Genomic DNA, 17,403 nt, shown 5'->3' with positions numbered 1-17,403 from the left:
TTATATCTTTCCCCCCTCACCCTAAACCTACACCCTCTAGTTCTGGACTCCCCCACCCCAGCAAAAAGACTTTGTCTATTTATCCTATCCATGCCCATCATAATTTTGTAAACCTCTATAAGGTCACCCCTCAGCCTCCTGCTCTCCAGGGAAAACAGCCCCAGCCTGTTCAGCCTCTCCCTGTAGCTCAAGTCCTCCAATCCTAGCAACATCCTTGCAAATCTTTTCTAAACCCTTTCAAGTTTCACAATTTCTTTTCAATAAGAAGGAGACCAGAATTGCATGCAGCATTCGAACAGTGGCCTAACCAATGTCCTGTACAGCCGCAACATGACCTCCCAACTCCTGTACTCAATACTGTGACCAATAAAGGAAAGCATGCCAAATGCCGCCTTCACTATCCTATCTATCTGTGACTCCACTTTCAAGGAGCTATGAACCTGCACTCCAAGGTCTCTTTGTTCAGCAACAGTCCCTAGGACCTTACCATTAAGTGTATACGTCCTGCTAAGATTTGCTTTCCCAAAATGCAGCACCTCACATTTATCTGAATTAAACTCCATCTGCCACTTCTCAGCCCATTGGCCCATCTGGTCCAGATCCTGCTGTAATCTGAGGTAACCCTCTTTGCTGTCCACTACACCTCCAATTTTGGTGTCATCTGCAAACTTACTAACTATACCTCTTATGCTCGCATCGAAATCCTTCTTTTTCTGAACCAAACCCTCAGTTTCTTTAGTCATCCAGAATTTCCTATACCTACCAGCTTTCCCTTTCACCCTGACTGGAATATACTTTCTCTGGATTCTTGTTATCTCATTTCTGAAGGCTTCCCATTTTCCAGCCTTCCCTTTACCTGCGAACATCTGCCCCCATCAGCTTTCGAAAGTCCTTGCCTGATACGGTCAAAATTGGCCTTTCTCCAATTTAGAATTTCTACTTTTAGATCTGGTCTATCTTTTTCCATCACTATTTTAAAATGGTCGCTGACCGCAAAGTGCTCCTCCACTGACACCTCAGTCACCTGCCCTACCTTATTTCCCAAGAGTAGGTTTTATTTTGCAACTTCTCTAGTAGGTACATCCACATACTGAATCAGAAGATTGTCTTGTACACACTTAACAAATTCCTCTCCAACTAAACCTTTAACACTATGGCAGTCCCGTTCGATGTTTGGAAAGTTAAAATCCCCTACCATAACTACCCTATTATTCTTACAGATGGCGGAGTTCTCCTTACAAATTTGTTTCTCAATTTCCCTCTGACTATTAGGGGGTCTATAATACAATCCCAATAAGGTGTTCATCCCTGTCTTATTTCTCAGTTCCACCCAAATAACTTCCCTGGATGTATTTCCTGGAATATCCTCCCTCAGGCACAGCTGTAATGCTATCCCTTATCAAAAATGCCACTCCCCCTCCTCTCTTGCCCCTCTTTCTATCCTTCCTGTAGCATTTGTATCCTGGAACATTAAGCTGCCAGTCCTGCCCATCCCTGAGCCATGTTTCTGCAATTGCTATGATATTCCAGTCCCATGTTCCTAACCATGCCCTGAGTTCATCTGCCTTCCCTGTTAGGCCCCTTGCATTGAAATAAATGCAGTTTAATTTATTATTCCTACGTTGTCCCTGCCTACCCTGACTGTTTGACTCACTTCTGTTCTCAACTGTACCAGTCTCAGATTGATCGCTTTCCTCACTATCTCCCTGGATCCCACCACCCCCCTCACCTTACTAGTTTAAATCCTCCCAAGCAGTTCTAGCAAATTTCCCTGCCAGCATATTAGTCCTCTGTCAATTTTAGATGCAATCCGTTCTTCTTGTACAGGTCACTTCTATCCCAAAAGAGATTCCAATGGTACAAAAATGTGAATCCTTCTCCCATACATCAGCTCCTCAGCCATGCATTCATCTGCTCTATCCTCCTATTCCTGCTCTCACTAGCTCGTAGCACTGGGAGTAATCCAGATATTACTACCCTTGAGGACCTCCTTTTTAAATTTCTGCCTCACTCTCTCTAATCTCCCTTCAGAATCTCAACCTTTTCCCTTCCTATATCGTTGGTTCCAATGTGGACAATGACCTCTTGCTGGCCCCTCTCCCCCATGAGAACCCTCTCTGAGACATCCTTGATCATGGCACCAGGGAAGCAACATACCATTCTGTTTTGTCTCTACTGGCCACAGAAACGTCTGTCTGTACCTCTGACTACAGAATCCCCTAACACAATTGATCTCTTAAGAGCCAGTCTCAATACCAGAAACTTGGCTGTTCGTGCTATATTCCCCTGAGAATCCATCACCACCTACATTATCCAAAACAGCATACCTGTTTGAAATGGGTATATCCACAAAAGACTCCTGCCCTAGGTGCCTACCTCTCTTACCCTTCCTGGAGTTAACCCATTTATGTGACTGTATCTGAGACTTTTCCCCCCTTCCTATAACTGGCATCCATCACATACTGTTACTGTTGCAAATTCCTCATTGCTTCTATCTGTCTCTTCAACCGATCCACTCGATCTGATAAGATTTGCATCCAACAGCATTTATGCCAGATATTATCCACAGTAATCCCTAAACTCTCTTTAAACTCCCACATCTGACAAGAAGTACATATCACTGCAAAGGCCATTTTTGCTTCTTCACTATCTATCTACAGACCCAGAAAATAACGCTGTCTTATTCCTCTACAAAACACTGCACTAGGTTAAATTAAGAGCTATGGCTTATATTTTAATTTTAATCAAGAGACTTATCTCCAAAAACATATAAGAAAGAACCCACTGTTCTCACTAATACAGCCTTTCTCTTGGACAGATTTAAAACAACAATTAACTTAGCTGATTCTGTGTTGTGAACTTCACCCAAACTGGTTCCTCCAAGATTAGTTGTGAAATTCACTGTTTGTTAATTTTCCCAGATACACTCCGATGTCCAGTGACACATGAATTCAAAAACAGCAAAGGTGGTAACTGTGCAGGTTCTCTCTCTCTCTCCTGCACTGTCCTCACCATGTGCTTCTTTTGTCTGCTCTTCTCCTTTTTAAAACTGCTTATTTTGACCTTTTTTTCCAAAGTTCCAAAACAATGCAACAGCATATAAAACAGTAATTGCTGCTCCTGCAATTCGAGGAAATCACCTCCAGCACCTAAAATACCTCAAAAAAAGGATCAGCTCTTACAGCCAGAAATTTTTCCCGTCCTCCATCTTGGATTACCCAGATCATAATATAATTGTTGACTTTGTGCTTGTAAAGACATAGTTTTCAAATATAAATTTGCATTTAATTTGTTCTTTGCTTTTTAATTGCATTTCCTAAATGTAGATTTGTTTTCCCTTTATCACAAAAATGTTCTCCTTATTTAATGTGCTCAAAATAACAATTGTGTAATTTTATGAAAGAAAGCAATCATGGAGGCTGATGAAGAGTGGGCCATTAACAAGAAGCTAGTTGATCTTTCCACAAGGGATATCCGCAGAGCTGTAAGTAATTATTTCTGTTATTTTAGAAATTCTTCAAATGCAGCAAACTTGTTTATTAACTGGCACCTGTGGGCCAGTTTTTCAAATGTTCAGGATGATCAAAGGGTACAGATAATTAGTAAACCCTGACCAAGTGAAATTTTGAGACATCAACATCCCTCAAAAAAAATGTAAAAACATGAACTCAGCTCCTAAAAAATCAATGTAAAAACACACAGTAAATAATAGAAATGAAATGCGGTGTTATACACATCACTGTTATGTTTTATTTACAGCATAAATACTCAGACATTGTGATATTTAAAGTATATAATTTTTGACAGTTTATCGAAAGTGCTGGTTGATAAAGTGCTTGTTAAAACAAAGCTTGCTGTACTTGTATTTAAGGACACTCTTGTGAAGGTAATTTTCATATTTGTGTTGGTTTCGTATGTAATCAGATGTGGCAGTGGGATATTGCAAATGTTTAAACGAGTACCCTTACATATTAGCTATTTATTTCACAATGCACAACTTTTCCAAAGATTAACATTAGATGACAGAGACATGACTGTTTTACAACATGAAATTAGGTTCTTCAGTTCCATACTTGTGCACAATCAAGACTCTGTTAACAGTTTTTAAAATTCATTCTTGGGATGTGAAATGAGCGTCGTTCACTTGACCAGCATGTAGTACCCTTCCCTAGTTTTGAGGTGGCTGTGTTGGGCTGTCCTCTTGAACTGTTACAGTCCATGTACTGTAGACAGGTCTGCAATGCCATTAGGGAAGGAGTTTCAGGATTTTGACCCAGTGATATTGAGGGATAGCAATATTTTTGTATGTCAGGATGGTTTGTGACTTGGAGGGGAACTTGTAGGAGGTGGTGTTCGCTTGTATCTGTTGTCTTTGCCCTGTTAGCTGGAAGTTGTTGAGAGTTTGCAAGGTGTTTTTTGAGGAACCTTTGGGGAATTTCTGCAGTACATCTTGTAAGTGGTGCACAGTGATGATAGGGACCTCTGAAGGAGCTCGAGATCGATCTTACATTTGATGAGGGTGCTAGCTTATTAATCCAGAAACTCAAGGAATCTTATGGGAACAAAAATAGAAATTGCTAGAAATGCTCAGCAAGTCTGGCAACATCTGTGGAGAGAAAGCAGAATTAACATTTCGGGTCAAGTGACCCTTCCTCAAAACTCAACCGAAAATGTTAAATCTGATTAACGAAAACATTAAATCAGTAAACCACCTGGATTTTTCCAACAATTGACAGTGGTTTCATGTCATCATTAGTCTTAATTCCAGATATTTATTGAAATGACATTCCACTATCTGCTGTGGTGGGAGTTTAACGCAACCCCCCAGCAGATTTGAAATAAAAACTGAAAGAACTGCAGAGGCTGTAAGTTAGAGACAAAAGTAGAAATTGGTGTGGAGAGAAAGCAGAGTTAATGTTTCCGGTTAAGTTTGACCCGAAAAAATTAACTCTGCTTTCTCTCCACAGTTGCCACCGAACCTGCTGCAGTTTATCAGCAATTTTGTCTCTTATTCACAGCCTCTGCAGTTCTTTCAGTTTTTATTTCAAATCTGCTGGGGGTTTGGGTTAAACTCCCACCACAGCAGGTCGTGGAATGTGATTTCAATAAATACCTGGAATTAAGACTAATGATGACATGAAGTTGCTGTCAACTGTTGGAAAAATCCAGATGGTTTACTGATCTCCTTCAAGGAAAGAGATCTGTCATCTTCACCTGGTCAGGCCTACTCTTGATTTCAGACCATAGCAATGTGGTTGACTCTCTACTGCCCTCTGAAATGGCCTGGGAAGCCACATAGATGTCACAATTGCTATGAAGTTTTAACCAAGAAATGAAGCCAGGAGGACCACCTGACATTGAACAAAGTACCAGAAAAGACCCTGCTAAAAATCCTTTTTACTAATATCTGGGGGCTAGTACCAAAATTGGGAGAACTGTCTCATTGACTTGACATACCCATGATGTCATATATTACAGACAATGTCCCAGACAACACCATTACTGCGCCTCGTTATGTCCTGTCCCACTGGTGGGTCAGACCAATGCAGAGGTGGTGGCATAGTGGTACACAGCTGAGAAGGAATTACCTTGGAACTCCTCAAAATTGACTCTAGTCACCATGATGTCTGTTGGCTTCAGATCAGACATGAGCAAAGAAGCCTCCTGCTGATTACTAGATACTGTCCTCCCTCAGCTGATGAATCGGTATTCCTGCATATTGAACACCACTTGGAGGAATCACTGAGTGTAGCAAAGGTGCAGAAATGTCCTCTGGTTGGGGGATTGCAATGTCCACTGCCAAGAGTGGATCAGCAGCACCATTAAGTTGGATGGGTCTTAAAGGATATTCTTGGTAGATGGGGTCTGCGGCAGGTGGTGAGGAAACCAACAAGAGGGAAAACATACTTGACCACCTCCTCACCAATCTGCCTGCTGCAAATGCATCTGTCCATGATATCAGTAAGAGTGACTGCCATACAGTCCTTGTGTAGTCAACATCCCACTTTTACATTGAGAATAGCTTGCATCATGTTGTGTGAGTCAGATCCCAAAAATATCTAACAACTCTTGGGCATCCATGGGCATTGTGGGCCATCTACAACAGAATTGTACTCCAGCACAATTCACAATACCTGGCATATTCCCCCACACTACAATTACCATCAAGCCAGGGAATCAGCTGCAAATGTGTTGCTGGTCAAAGCACAGCAGGCCAGGCAGCATCTCAGGAATAGAGAATTCGACGTTTCGAGCATAAGCCCTTCATCAGGAATAAGAGAGAGAGCCAAGCAGGCTAAGATAAAAGGTAGGGAGGAGGGACTAGGGGGAGGGGCGGTGGAGGTGGGATAGGTGGAAGGAGGTCAAGGTGAGGGTGATAGGCCGGATTGGGGTGGGGGCGGAGAGGTCAGGAAGAGGATTGCAGGTTAGGAGGGCGGTGCTGAGTTGAGGGAACCGACTGAGACAAGGTGGGGGGAGGGGAAATGAGGAAACTGGAGAAATCTGAATTCATACCTTGTGGTTGGAGGGTTCCCAGGCGGAAGATGAGGCGCTCCTCCTCCAGCCGTCGTGTTGTTGTGTTCTGCCGGTGGAGGAGTCCAAGGACCTGCATGTCCTCGGTGGAGTGGGAGGGAGAGTTAAAGTGTTGAGCCACGGGGTGATTGGGTTGGTTGGTTCGGGCGGCCCGGAGGTGTTCTCTGAAGCGTTCCGCAAGTAAGCGGCCTGTCTCACCAATATAGAGGAGGCCACATCGGGTGCAGCGGATGCAATAGATGATGTGTGTGGAGGTACAGGTGAACTTGTGGCGGATATGGAAGGATCCCTTGGGACCTTGGAGGGAAGTGAGTGTGGAGGTGTGGGTGCAAGTTTTACATTTCCTGCGGTTGCAGGGGAAGGTGCCGGGGATGGAGGTTGGGTTGGTGGGGGGTGTGGATCTGACGAGGGAGTCACGAAGGGAGTGGTCCTTGCGAAACGCTGATAGGGGAGGGGAGGGAAATATATCCTTGGTGGTGGGGTCCGTTTGGAGGTGGCGGAAATGGCGGCGGATGATACGTTGTATGCGGAGGTTGGTGGGGTGGTAGGTGAGAACCAGTGGGGTTCTGTCTTGGTGGCGGTTGGAGGAGCGAGGCTCAAGGGCGGAGGAGCGGGAAGTGGAGGAGATGCGGTGGAGGGCATCGTCGATCACGTCTGGGGGGAATCTGCGGTCCTTGAAGAAGGAGGCCATCTGGGCTGTGCGGTGTTGGAATTGGTCCTCCTGGGAGCAGATGCGGCGGAGACGAAGGAATTGGGAATATGGGATGGCGTTTTTACAGGGGGCAGGGTGGGAGGAGGTGTAGTCCAGGTAGCTGTGGGAGTCAGTCGGTTTATAATAGATGTCTGTGTTGAGTCGGTCGCCCGAGATAGAAATGGAAAGGTCTAGGAAGGGGAGGGAGGAGTCTGAGACAGTCCAGGTGAATTTCAGGTCGGGATGGAAGGTGTTAGTAAAGTTGATGAACTGTTCAACCTCCTCGTGGGAGCATGAGGCAGCGCCGATACAGTCATCGATGTAGCGGAGGAAAAGGTGGGGGGTTAGTAAAGTTGATGAACTGTTCAACCTCCTCGTGGGAGCACGAGGCAGCGCTGATACAAGTAAAGTTGATGAACTGTTCAACCTCCTCGTAGTAAAGTTGATGAGGGAATCATCCTGGTTTAATAAAGAATGCAGGAGGGCATGCCAGGAGCAGCACCAGGAATATCTGAAAATGAGGTTTCAACCTGTTAAAAGTACAGAACAGGTCTACTTTCACACCAAGCAGCATTGGCAGAAAATGATAGAGCTAAACAATCCCACAATTAATGGATCAGATATAAGCTCTGCAGTCCTACTACATCCAGTCGAGAATGGTGGTAAACAATGCACTACAGGAGGAGGCTTCTCAATTATCCCCATCCTTAATGATGGGCGAGCCTAGCATATCGGTGCAAAAAATGAGGCTAAAGCATTTTCAGTAATCTTCAGCCAGATGTGCTGAATGGATAATCCTTCTTCACCTCCTCCAGACCTCCCTAGCTTCTCAGGTGCTAGTCTTCAGCCAATGGAAGTTACTCTGTCATTATTGAGAAAGTAAAGATTCTGGACATTACAAAGGCTGTAGGTCTGTGCTCCAGATCAATGTCAAGGACAGTCCATGTGTACTTAAAGGGTAACTTGGTGACGAGATACTGGCTTCCCTGGAGTTATTTCAGAGGTCAGTACCTAGAAATTGATTCTGGCGAGTCTGGAAGAGATGCCATGTTCAACTAAATGGTAGATAGTGAATGATAAGGTCTCAAAAGGATTTTCTGTCTCTGGAGATAAGTTGAACTTGTTCAGCTGGGTTGTTGGCAACACAGTATGAAGATTCAAAAGCTCCGTGCCTCATCTTCTATGCCAACATTTGGAAGCCCAAATAAGTTAAAACAATTACTACTTTTACCTAAGTGTAAAGCAACCAACATCTATTCCTGTGAAACAGCAAACATGAAAGCCATTTAAGTAACCTGGCCAGTTTTATTATTTTTCTTTATTTATCCCTTAACTATGTTTGTTTGTTGTGTATGTGAATGGAATCTGAAAACAAGTGTTTTGGATTTAAAGCATATGCATTATGTTTTTCTCCACTAAAGTTATTTTGTATTTAATAATGTAAGTCTTTTGTTTGAGGTACAAAAACTAGTGTTTGGAATTAATTATTCTCAGTGGGATTGGTTATTCAAAGGTATGGTTGAGAACCATTGGAGTAACTATTGGCAGTGTTTGATTGTTTCATTTTACTGTGTTTTGAATACAGAGGTGGTAAGGTTGATTTGGTTTAGTCATCTGTCTCTGTGCTATAACTTTGTTTTCATTCAGATGCAGGCAACAATATGTTGCAAAGTCAATAATCCATAAAAAAGACATATCAACATTAATAATTACTGTCTTTCAGATTCCTAAAGGGCTCCCTTATTTTTCTGTGGATTTTGGTCTGCAAGGGGGATTTGCTCATGTCATTGAAAATGAAGAAAAATTTCCTACTTATTTTGGAAAGGTAATCCCCATTTGCTTTTAACTTTGTATAGCTATGGAGCTTGATGACATAAATAATGAATTTGATGCTTCCAATGGTTGTCTTGACAAATGTTGGATCAGTATAAAAATCATAAAATGTTAAACTTATTAATTCTTAAGATGGCATGCTAATTAGAATATATTTTATTTTTCTTTCAAACAATAAATTCTCATTCTTCTTGTGTTGGGCATATTAGGCATGATGATTGGGTTGCCAAGTGAACTTGGATTTTCCTATTGGCTGCTTCTCCACATAGTCATCTGTATTCTCACTTCTGAAATGAACATCTTCAGTTGTGTCTTCAGGGGCCAATTTGTGAATGGTGGCTTCTAAGCTGACACAGATGAGTGATTACAGCCAGAGGTTGACTCAAGTCTGTTTGTTTTTTCCTTTTGCCAAACTCTCTTTTCTGCCCTCTGGTCACTCCTTTTGTCCTTTGCTTTATTTGCACCTTCCTGACTGCTTGTTTCTGGGTACTCCAATGTACAGCAACAACTTGCCATGTGTCAACTCCAATCTTAGTCGACTTGAGGCCTCACTTGCAGACAAACTTGCCATAGGGCAAGCCATCTTGGGGAATGATGGGAATGCAATCGTCTATTTGGCACATATGACTAAGAGTTACTTGAGGGTAAATAGGGTTTGCATCCCTGCATATTAGTGTACTTTCATATTTAGCACATTGTCATGCCATGAGATAACTATTATTTGGCTGCAAGAACAGAGGTGTTCGACTATGCCACATTTCTTGGCTTGCGTTATTTGTTCAGACATAATAATATCAATAATTCAATAATATCATAGCTGATCTGATTAGTCTAACTCCACATTCTCACCTATGCCCTAATAACCTTTCACACGTTGCTTATCCAAGAATCTATTTGCTTCTGCCTGTAGTACTGTGTGTAGTTCTGGTCATCCCACTCTAGGAAGGATATTATGAAACTGAAGAAAGTTCAGAAAAGATTTACCAGAACGTTGCCAGGATGGAGGGTTTAAGACATAAAAATAGAATGGAAAGGCTAGGACTTATTTCTCTAGAGCATAGGAGATGGAGGGGTTACTTTACAGAGACTTATTAAATCATGAGAGACATAGATAAGGTGAATGACCAAGGTTGTTTATCCCTTTGGGTGGAGGAGTTCAAAACTAGGGGGCATATTTACAAGGTGAGAGGAGAAAGATTTAAAAAGGACATGAGGGGCATCTTTTTTACACACAGTGATTTGTTTGTGCGATGAACTGCCAAAAGGAAATGGTAGATATAGGTAGAGTTACAACGTTTAAGAGAAATTTGGATAAGTTTATGAATTGGAAAGGTTTGAAGTGATATAGGCCAGATGTAGGAAAATCGTACTAGTTTAGTTTAGGAACATGGTTGGCATGGACTGGCTGGACTGTTTCCATGCTGTGTGACTGTGACTCTATAAAAGCTCTGCTTCCAGTGCCTGTTGAGTCCTAAAGACTCTTGACCCTCTGTGAGAAAAAAAACTTCCTCATTGTCACAACTCATTGAGGTCGGTGCACAAAAAATTCAACCCCACTTTGTCAGAGCAGTCACAAATGTGAACAGATTTTGTCAAACTATCCAAAGTTCCCAGTTGACCTGAATGAGAAACTTTGGTTAATTGTCTTAAACTGTTCGCAAAAAGGAAATAGGAATTGCAAACTTGTAACTCTTACCTGCTGACCATTCTGATTGCTTATTTGGTCGCTGTCATGTTTTATCATTGACAGCTTTTTTCACAAAGTGAACATGAGCAGAAGGTTGTGCATGTGCAATGTAAACCTTCCAGCAGTGTCTGAAGGTGCACTTTTCATTTTAGTCATTTACTGATGTCACGAGGTTGTTTGTATGGTGATGCTCTCTTCTATTGTTTGAGAATTCATCCTTTCTCAGTCTTTGAAGTTGTTTATTGCTCCTTCAACAGAGGTTTTACAGGGAAAGATGAGTGGAAGATAGCTGACGATTACTGGTCACGGAGTTCTGAGGAAGGGTCACTCAATGCGAAATGTTAATTCTGATTTCTCTCCACATATGCTGCCAAACCTGCTGAGCTTTTCCAACAATTTCTATTTTTGCTTCTGATTTACAGCATCTGCAGTCTTTTTACTGGTTTTTACTGGTTCCTCTGCAGAAGAGTGAGAGAGAGAGTTTGCTGCTTTTGCTTTGCAGGCAGGTGGTCCTCAGTTGCACTAGCCCCACACAAACCAGGGTCACCTCTTCAGGGGCCAATCGAAATGTTGTCAAGCTGTTTCCCTAGTTAGAATTCATTAACTCTTTTATGTCTGCTTTTGCTCTCACTGTTCCAGGAAAATTGCCACATTGATCACAGCTCACAATGTGCTCCGATAATGATTTTTATAACTGCCTCCATCTCTTTGCATTGTCTCTTTGATTTAAAGCCAAGGTTTTCTTTTTCTCACTCTTTATCCAGAAATAAGTAAATCAAAAATGTGGTCTTTGCTTCATCTCTGTCTTAAATGGGCGATTGTTTGTTTGTTAGACAGAGACGCTTAGTTTCATTAACTGGAAGGTTCTGTGTTTGCTGATCCAAGTGCCCGTGCATCCAAAAACTCTGCCATGCACAGACCTTGGAAATAGACAGAATGGCTCCCTAGATGAGATACATCCCAAGTTTTTCAACTAAACATAAAACAATTGTCAGTGAATTGACTATAGCTGCAAGTAAAATTGATGGGCCAAATTGCCTCTTGCTGGGCTGTAAGTGTCTATGAATTGAATGCAGCTGAGGTGGAAGCGCAATTTGAGAAAATGTGTTAGGTATAAACAGGTTTCAGCCCTGCATCTGGTCATGATTGCCAGCACCATCACATCCATGGAGACGAGGAGATACAATTGTGCCTGTCCTTCACTCGTTAGGTATTGCTTCATCTGTTTATGTTATATTGTCCTTCAAGAAAGAGACTTGTGTTAGTGAGTGTGATCCAATGTGCTTGAGTGATTTGCTGCCATAGCGAAACAGCTGGATGTGTGTGCAAGCTGTTCCCGAGCACATTGAATCTGAAAGGATGGGTTAGTTGAGCAAGTGAAGGCAATATAATTGTAAAGACCAAAGCTAACAAGAACAGAATAGGACACCTCAATGCTAATAAAATTTTAAAAATTGCAATCATTGTAAAGGCTAAGTTTAAAATGATACTAATTGCTTTCTAGCTAGTAGATGGGGGCAGTGCATGTCAACTCCAGGGACACTCATTGAGCAGCTTAAAAGAGAAGGGGGAAGTTGACCGTGACCAAATGTCAAAAAGTTTATGTAACTGGATTAGGCTGTCAAAAGGTTCACAGAAGAAACATTGACTTCTTTTACATGTCTTTGAAGGAAATAGTTGGAGGCATGTTAGACCTGGAGCCTCGGCGTTGGAGGAAGAAAATCAGAGAAAATTTTGATGATCAGAGGAAGAAAGTGCTCCAGTTCTCACATTGGTGGAAGCCATACGACTGTACCAAAAATAAGCAATAATGCTACCTATCGTAGAAAAATGGTTATAGATTGCTGAAACCTGGCATTGGACAATGGAACTATGTGCTTCTCTACATGGTTTTCCAAGATCATCATGGAAGTTCGGAAATAATGACTAATTTCAATTTTTTTTGTTGAATATTGAGAAGGCAAAGAAAGCAGTTAGATCTGAATTTTGTACTAAAATTAATTACAAATTGGTATTATTTTGTACTCTAAATAGAAAATCCAGAAACCATAGTATCTTGATGCTTGCTGTTGGATACTGTAATTTTAATTCATCCTGGACTTTGAGATTAAAACTCATTATTTCAGTTAATGTTTATGTAAGCAAATAAAATTTGATATGTAAACAATGGTGAAATTTCATCACCAACACTGGGAACACTTCTCCACATGTTATTTGTTTACTACAAGAAAGATGGAATACAGAAGTAGGGATGTTTTGCTCCAGTTGTATAGAGCATTGTTGAGGCTGCATCTGGAATACTGTTGTGGTGTCCAACTTAAGAAAACATGTAGACACACTGAAAGCAGTTCAGAGAAGGATTGCCTGACTAATTACTGGAATGATCATGTTATTCTATTAGGACAGATTGGACACGTTGGGCAGTTTGGGCCTGTAACCGTTTGAGTTCAGAAGAATAAAAGGTGATATTATCAAAACATATAGAGGATCCTTCTGGGACTTAACAGGACAGATACTGAAACAATGTTTTCTCTTGTGGGAAACTAGAATTAAGGGACACTACCAAAACAAGGGGAGTACCATTTCAGTTTTAGTTTAGGAATTTACTTCTTTCAGAGTTGAGTCTTTGTAAAAATGTCCAAAGAATGTAATGGAGGTGGGGGTGTTTTAATGCAAAAGTAAATAGATTCTTCCCTAGCAAGTGATATTTGGAGGTAAACAACCATGTGGAGTTGAGGCCTCAATCAGTTCAACCGTGATCTTATTGACTAGCAGAGTCGGTAGAGAGACCAAAAAGTCTACTCCTTGTTCATATGTGTCTTCCTTAAATTATTACCGATGAACAAAACTCCATGTAAGTGTGTTGTGCAGTCAACTAATACCCAAAACACACACACAGTGATGATTGTAAACTTATGAAACATAGATTTCAACAACAGTGAATCTTTTGCTATGTTATTATTGAGATGAGAAACCTGAAATTGCTAGTATAAACATTTAGCTTCATAGCTTCAGATGATTGAAAATAAATGAAATTCATTGTCCACACTTTCATACACCTGGATGGAAACTCTATTACTGTTGTAATTACACTCATCAGGGTTTAGCTGTGCACTATTTCTGTAAAGCACCATATTGCTCAATATTCATCAGTATTTTGGATATTAAAAAGTACTTCAAGGTTATTGTTATCACAAGCAAATGGAATTGTCTTCATATCCTGTTGTCATGAAAGCAGCCGTATCATGCAGAGAATATCAGAATACGTGCAGAGTTTGACACTCGACTGTAAGTTTGTTTATATCTATTTGCAGTTAATTCTTAAAGTATCATTTGCTTCATTTTGATAATGGACCGTGAAATGATTTGAAATTGGCTATAGTGAATATTAGTATTGAGAATTAAATAAAGTTTTATTTTAAATTTGTCCCTACTGCTTCACAGCTTCTCTTAAATGCTCAGGAGGCAGTCTTATTTGTAATATATTTGAACTCTGAGGATAAATCTCATTATACCATCGCATGTGAAAATCTGCTTTAAAATTAATCCGTGCTGTTAAAAAAAATTTCATTTTGATAGATGTAGGACTGCTGGAAGGTAAATCTTCTCTCCTGATAAACGATGCGCCTGGTGTAATCCTTCCCAATAGAACTTTGTGTAAATTGTAATTCATGTAGTGAATGTAAGGGATTATTTTATGAGACATAATTGTATATAATGGATTGACACAACCCTTAATGTATTGATCATTCTGTGTTATTCTTGAGATAGACTAGTGAGAAACAGAATGGCAGCATGTCTTATGTTACTCTGTACAGTGAATTTATCCACTGAAATCATAAAGACTAAAGAAATCCCAAGTAATGTTTGCTGTGCATATTGATCCCAATTAGGGTCATTACAATTAACATCATTCTAACATAATCATAAATTTGACATTTTCTAAAGTTTATTCCCCACTGTGACTGTTGGTGCTGTCTGGATTTCCAGAAGTATCATATTTCATTTCTTTAACTGAAATGGGATATCAATTTTTTTTGTAAGTAGTTATTCCCCTTTGTACATGACCATTTATCAGTATCCAGCATGTCATGTATCTAAAATATAATTCTGACAACCTGTTTTCAGGAGCTTTTAAATAACACTGTTACTGTAAAATCTCATTGGATGAGATAGTGGAGTCATAGAGATTTAAAGCACAGAAACAGACCCTTCAGTCTAACTCGTCATAACCAACCAGATATCCTAACTTAATTTAGACCCATTTGCCAGCACTTGGCCCATATCCCACTAAACCCTTCCTAGTCATATACCAATCCAGATGTCTTTTAAATATTGTAATTGTACCAGCCTCCACCACTTCCCTTGGCAGCTCATTCCATACACGCACCACCCTTTGCCTGAAAAAATTACCCTTTAGGTTCCTTTTAAATCTTTCCCCGCTCACCCTAAACCTGTGCCCTCTAGTTCTGGACTCCCCCACTGCAGGGAAAAGACCTTGTCTATTTATCCTATCCATGCTCATGATTTTGTAAACCTCTGAAAGGTTACCCCTCAGCCTCTGATGCTCTAGAGAAAGCAACCCCAGTCTATTCAGCCTCTTCCTATAGCTCAAACCCTCCAATCCTGGCAACATCCTTGTAAATCTTTTCTAAACCTTTTGAAGTTTCACAACATCCTTCCGATTGAAGGGAGACCAGAATTGTACAATATTCCAAATGTGGTCTAACCAATGTTCTGTACAACTGCAACATGACCTCCCAACTCCTATACTCAATGCTCTGACCAATAAAGGAAAGCAAATCAAATCTACTGATCAAAATGGCAAACTGTCCTCTTAGATTCGGGTCCTGGGATCAACATGAACCGATAATCGTAAATTTAATGAGCTTTTTACTAATATTTGAATTGGGTTCAGTAACAAGGAAGCAAATAGTGTTAGGTGATTGGCTATTCCTATGAGGTTGTCAGAAACATAGGAAGTAGGAGCCAGCGTGGGCCATTCAGCCCTTCAAGCCTGCTGCACCATTCTTTGTGATCATGGCTGATCATCCAATTCAATAGCCTGTTCCCACTTTTCACCCATATCCTTTGATCACCTTAGCTGCAAGTTCTATATCCAACTCCTTCTTGAAATCATACAATGTTTTGGCCTTGACTACTTTCTCTGATAGCAAATTTCTCTGAAAAAACTTCTCATTGCCTCAATCCTAAATGGTTTAGCCCTTATTCATAGACTGCGACCCCTAGATCTGGACTCCCTATCATGGGGAACACAGGAATCAGTCTTGTTTGCTAATGTTCATTCAAATGTCTTTTTGAATATTTTATTCTTGATGTTTTATAAAATGATCTAGGCTCCAGAGCAGGGAGCAGTATTATAATATTTGTCGATGATACGTATTCTGTCAAAGTAGTATATACTTAGGATACGTTTAGCCTTTAGGATATCATAGATAGGATTGTGACAGATTGGAAGGTTCCAAACATAACCCTGTTTTAGGAAGGAGAGAAAAAGCATCAAACTACATGTCTGTTAGCTTGACATCGGTGGTTGGGGAAATACAGAATCTATTATAAAGCATATGATTACTTAATATTTTGAAAGTAGTCTAATTGGACAGGGTCAACATGGATGTATAAACGGGAAATCATGTTGGACAAACCTGATGAGGCTTTTGAGGATGTTTAGCAGAGTGAATCAAGGTGAGTGGGTGAATGTGATGTATTTGGATTTTTGGAAGACTTGATAAGGTGTCTCGCAGAAAGTTAGGAAACAGAATTAAGTGCATGGAATTGATGCTAACCTACTGATGTGGATGTAGGATTGGTTAACAGGCAAAGTGGAGAGTATTGAATAAATGGGTCATTCTTAGGTAATCGGGCTATGACCAGTCCAAGAATCAGTGCTTGGGCCCAGCTGTTCACAAACCAGATCAGTGATTTGCACCTGAGGATCATTCATATTTCCATGTTTGCAAATGATTAAAAAACAACGTGTTAGGAATGAGGATTGTAAACAGGATGCAAAGAGACTTTAGGAGGATTTAGGCAGGTTGAGTGAATGGGTAAGAACATCGCAGATAGAATATAATGTGAGATTATCCATCTTAATAAGAGGAAGGAAGTAGTTATTTCTTGAATGGTGAGGGATTGAAAAGTGTTGATATCCAAATAGACCTAGGTTTCCTTCATAAGTTACTGAAAGCTTGTGTGCAGATGCAGCAAGCAATTTGGAATGAAAACCAAGATGTTGCACTACTTCAGAGGATTTGAATACAAGAGCAAAGACAATTTGTTTCAGTTGTTTACAATGCTTATTATATCACAGCTGGAATATTGTCCAGATCTGGAATACTATCTGAAAAGATGGTGGAAGCTGATTCTATTTGTAATTTTAGAAGGGAGTTGCACAGGTACTTGAGAATGAAGAACTTGCAAGTTACAGGGAAGAAATGGGGTAGAACTAAACATACCTGCTGTTTGATAGAACAAGCACAGGCACAACAGGCCAAAAGGTAGTCTTCTGTAAGTTTCTATGATTCTCCAAATCATTACTCAAATCTACTTTTCAACTTTTGTGAATGTTTCTTGAGTGCTGCTTGTATTGCTACATGGAATTCTACAAACAGCTGAACAAAAAAAAGGATTAAGGACGCAA

The 17,403-nt window shown here is 40.6% G+C and overlaps 1 protein-coding gene across 2 annotated transcripts in view; it reads left to right on the top strand.

The window, feature by feature from the left end:
* The window catches only part of cwf19l2 (CWF19 like cell cycle control factor 2), a 132,632-nt gene extending 118,463 nt beyond the window's left edge, over positions 1-14,169 (top strand). For both annotated transcript variants that reach the window (XM_060826054.1, XM_060826053.1), the window contains exons 16-18: positions 3,404-3,484; positions 8,946-9,047; positions 12,413-14,169. In XM_060826054.1, the coding sequence (XP_060682037.1) occupies positions 3,404-3,484; positions 8,946-9,047; positions 12,413-12,553 (324 nt within the window). In that variant the 3' untranslated portion in view covers positions 12,554-14,169. The remainder of the gene's footprint in view (positions 1-3,403; positions 3,485-8,945; positions 9,048-12,412) is intronic.
* Positions 14,170-17,403: the final 3,234 nt, after the last annotated feature.

This window comes from Hemiscyllium ocellatum, chromosome 6, assembly GCF_020745735.1.
Source record: "Hemiscyllium ocellatum isolate sHemOce1 chromosome 6, sHemOce1.pat.X.cur, whole genome shotgun sequence".
NCBI lineage: Eukaryota > Metazoa > Chordata > Chondrichthyes > Orectolobiformes > Hemiscylliidae > Hemiscyllium > Hemiscyllium ocellatum.
The sequence above is the reverse complement of the archived record's forward strand: the minus strand, read 5'-3'. Positions and strand labels throughout refer to the sequence as shown.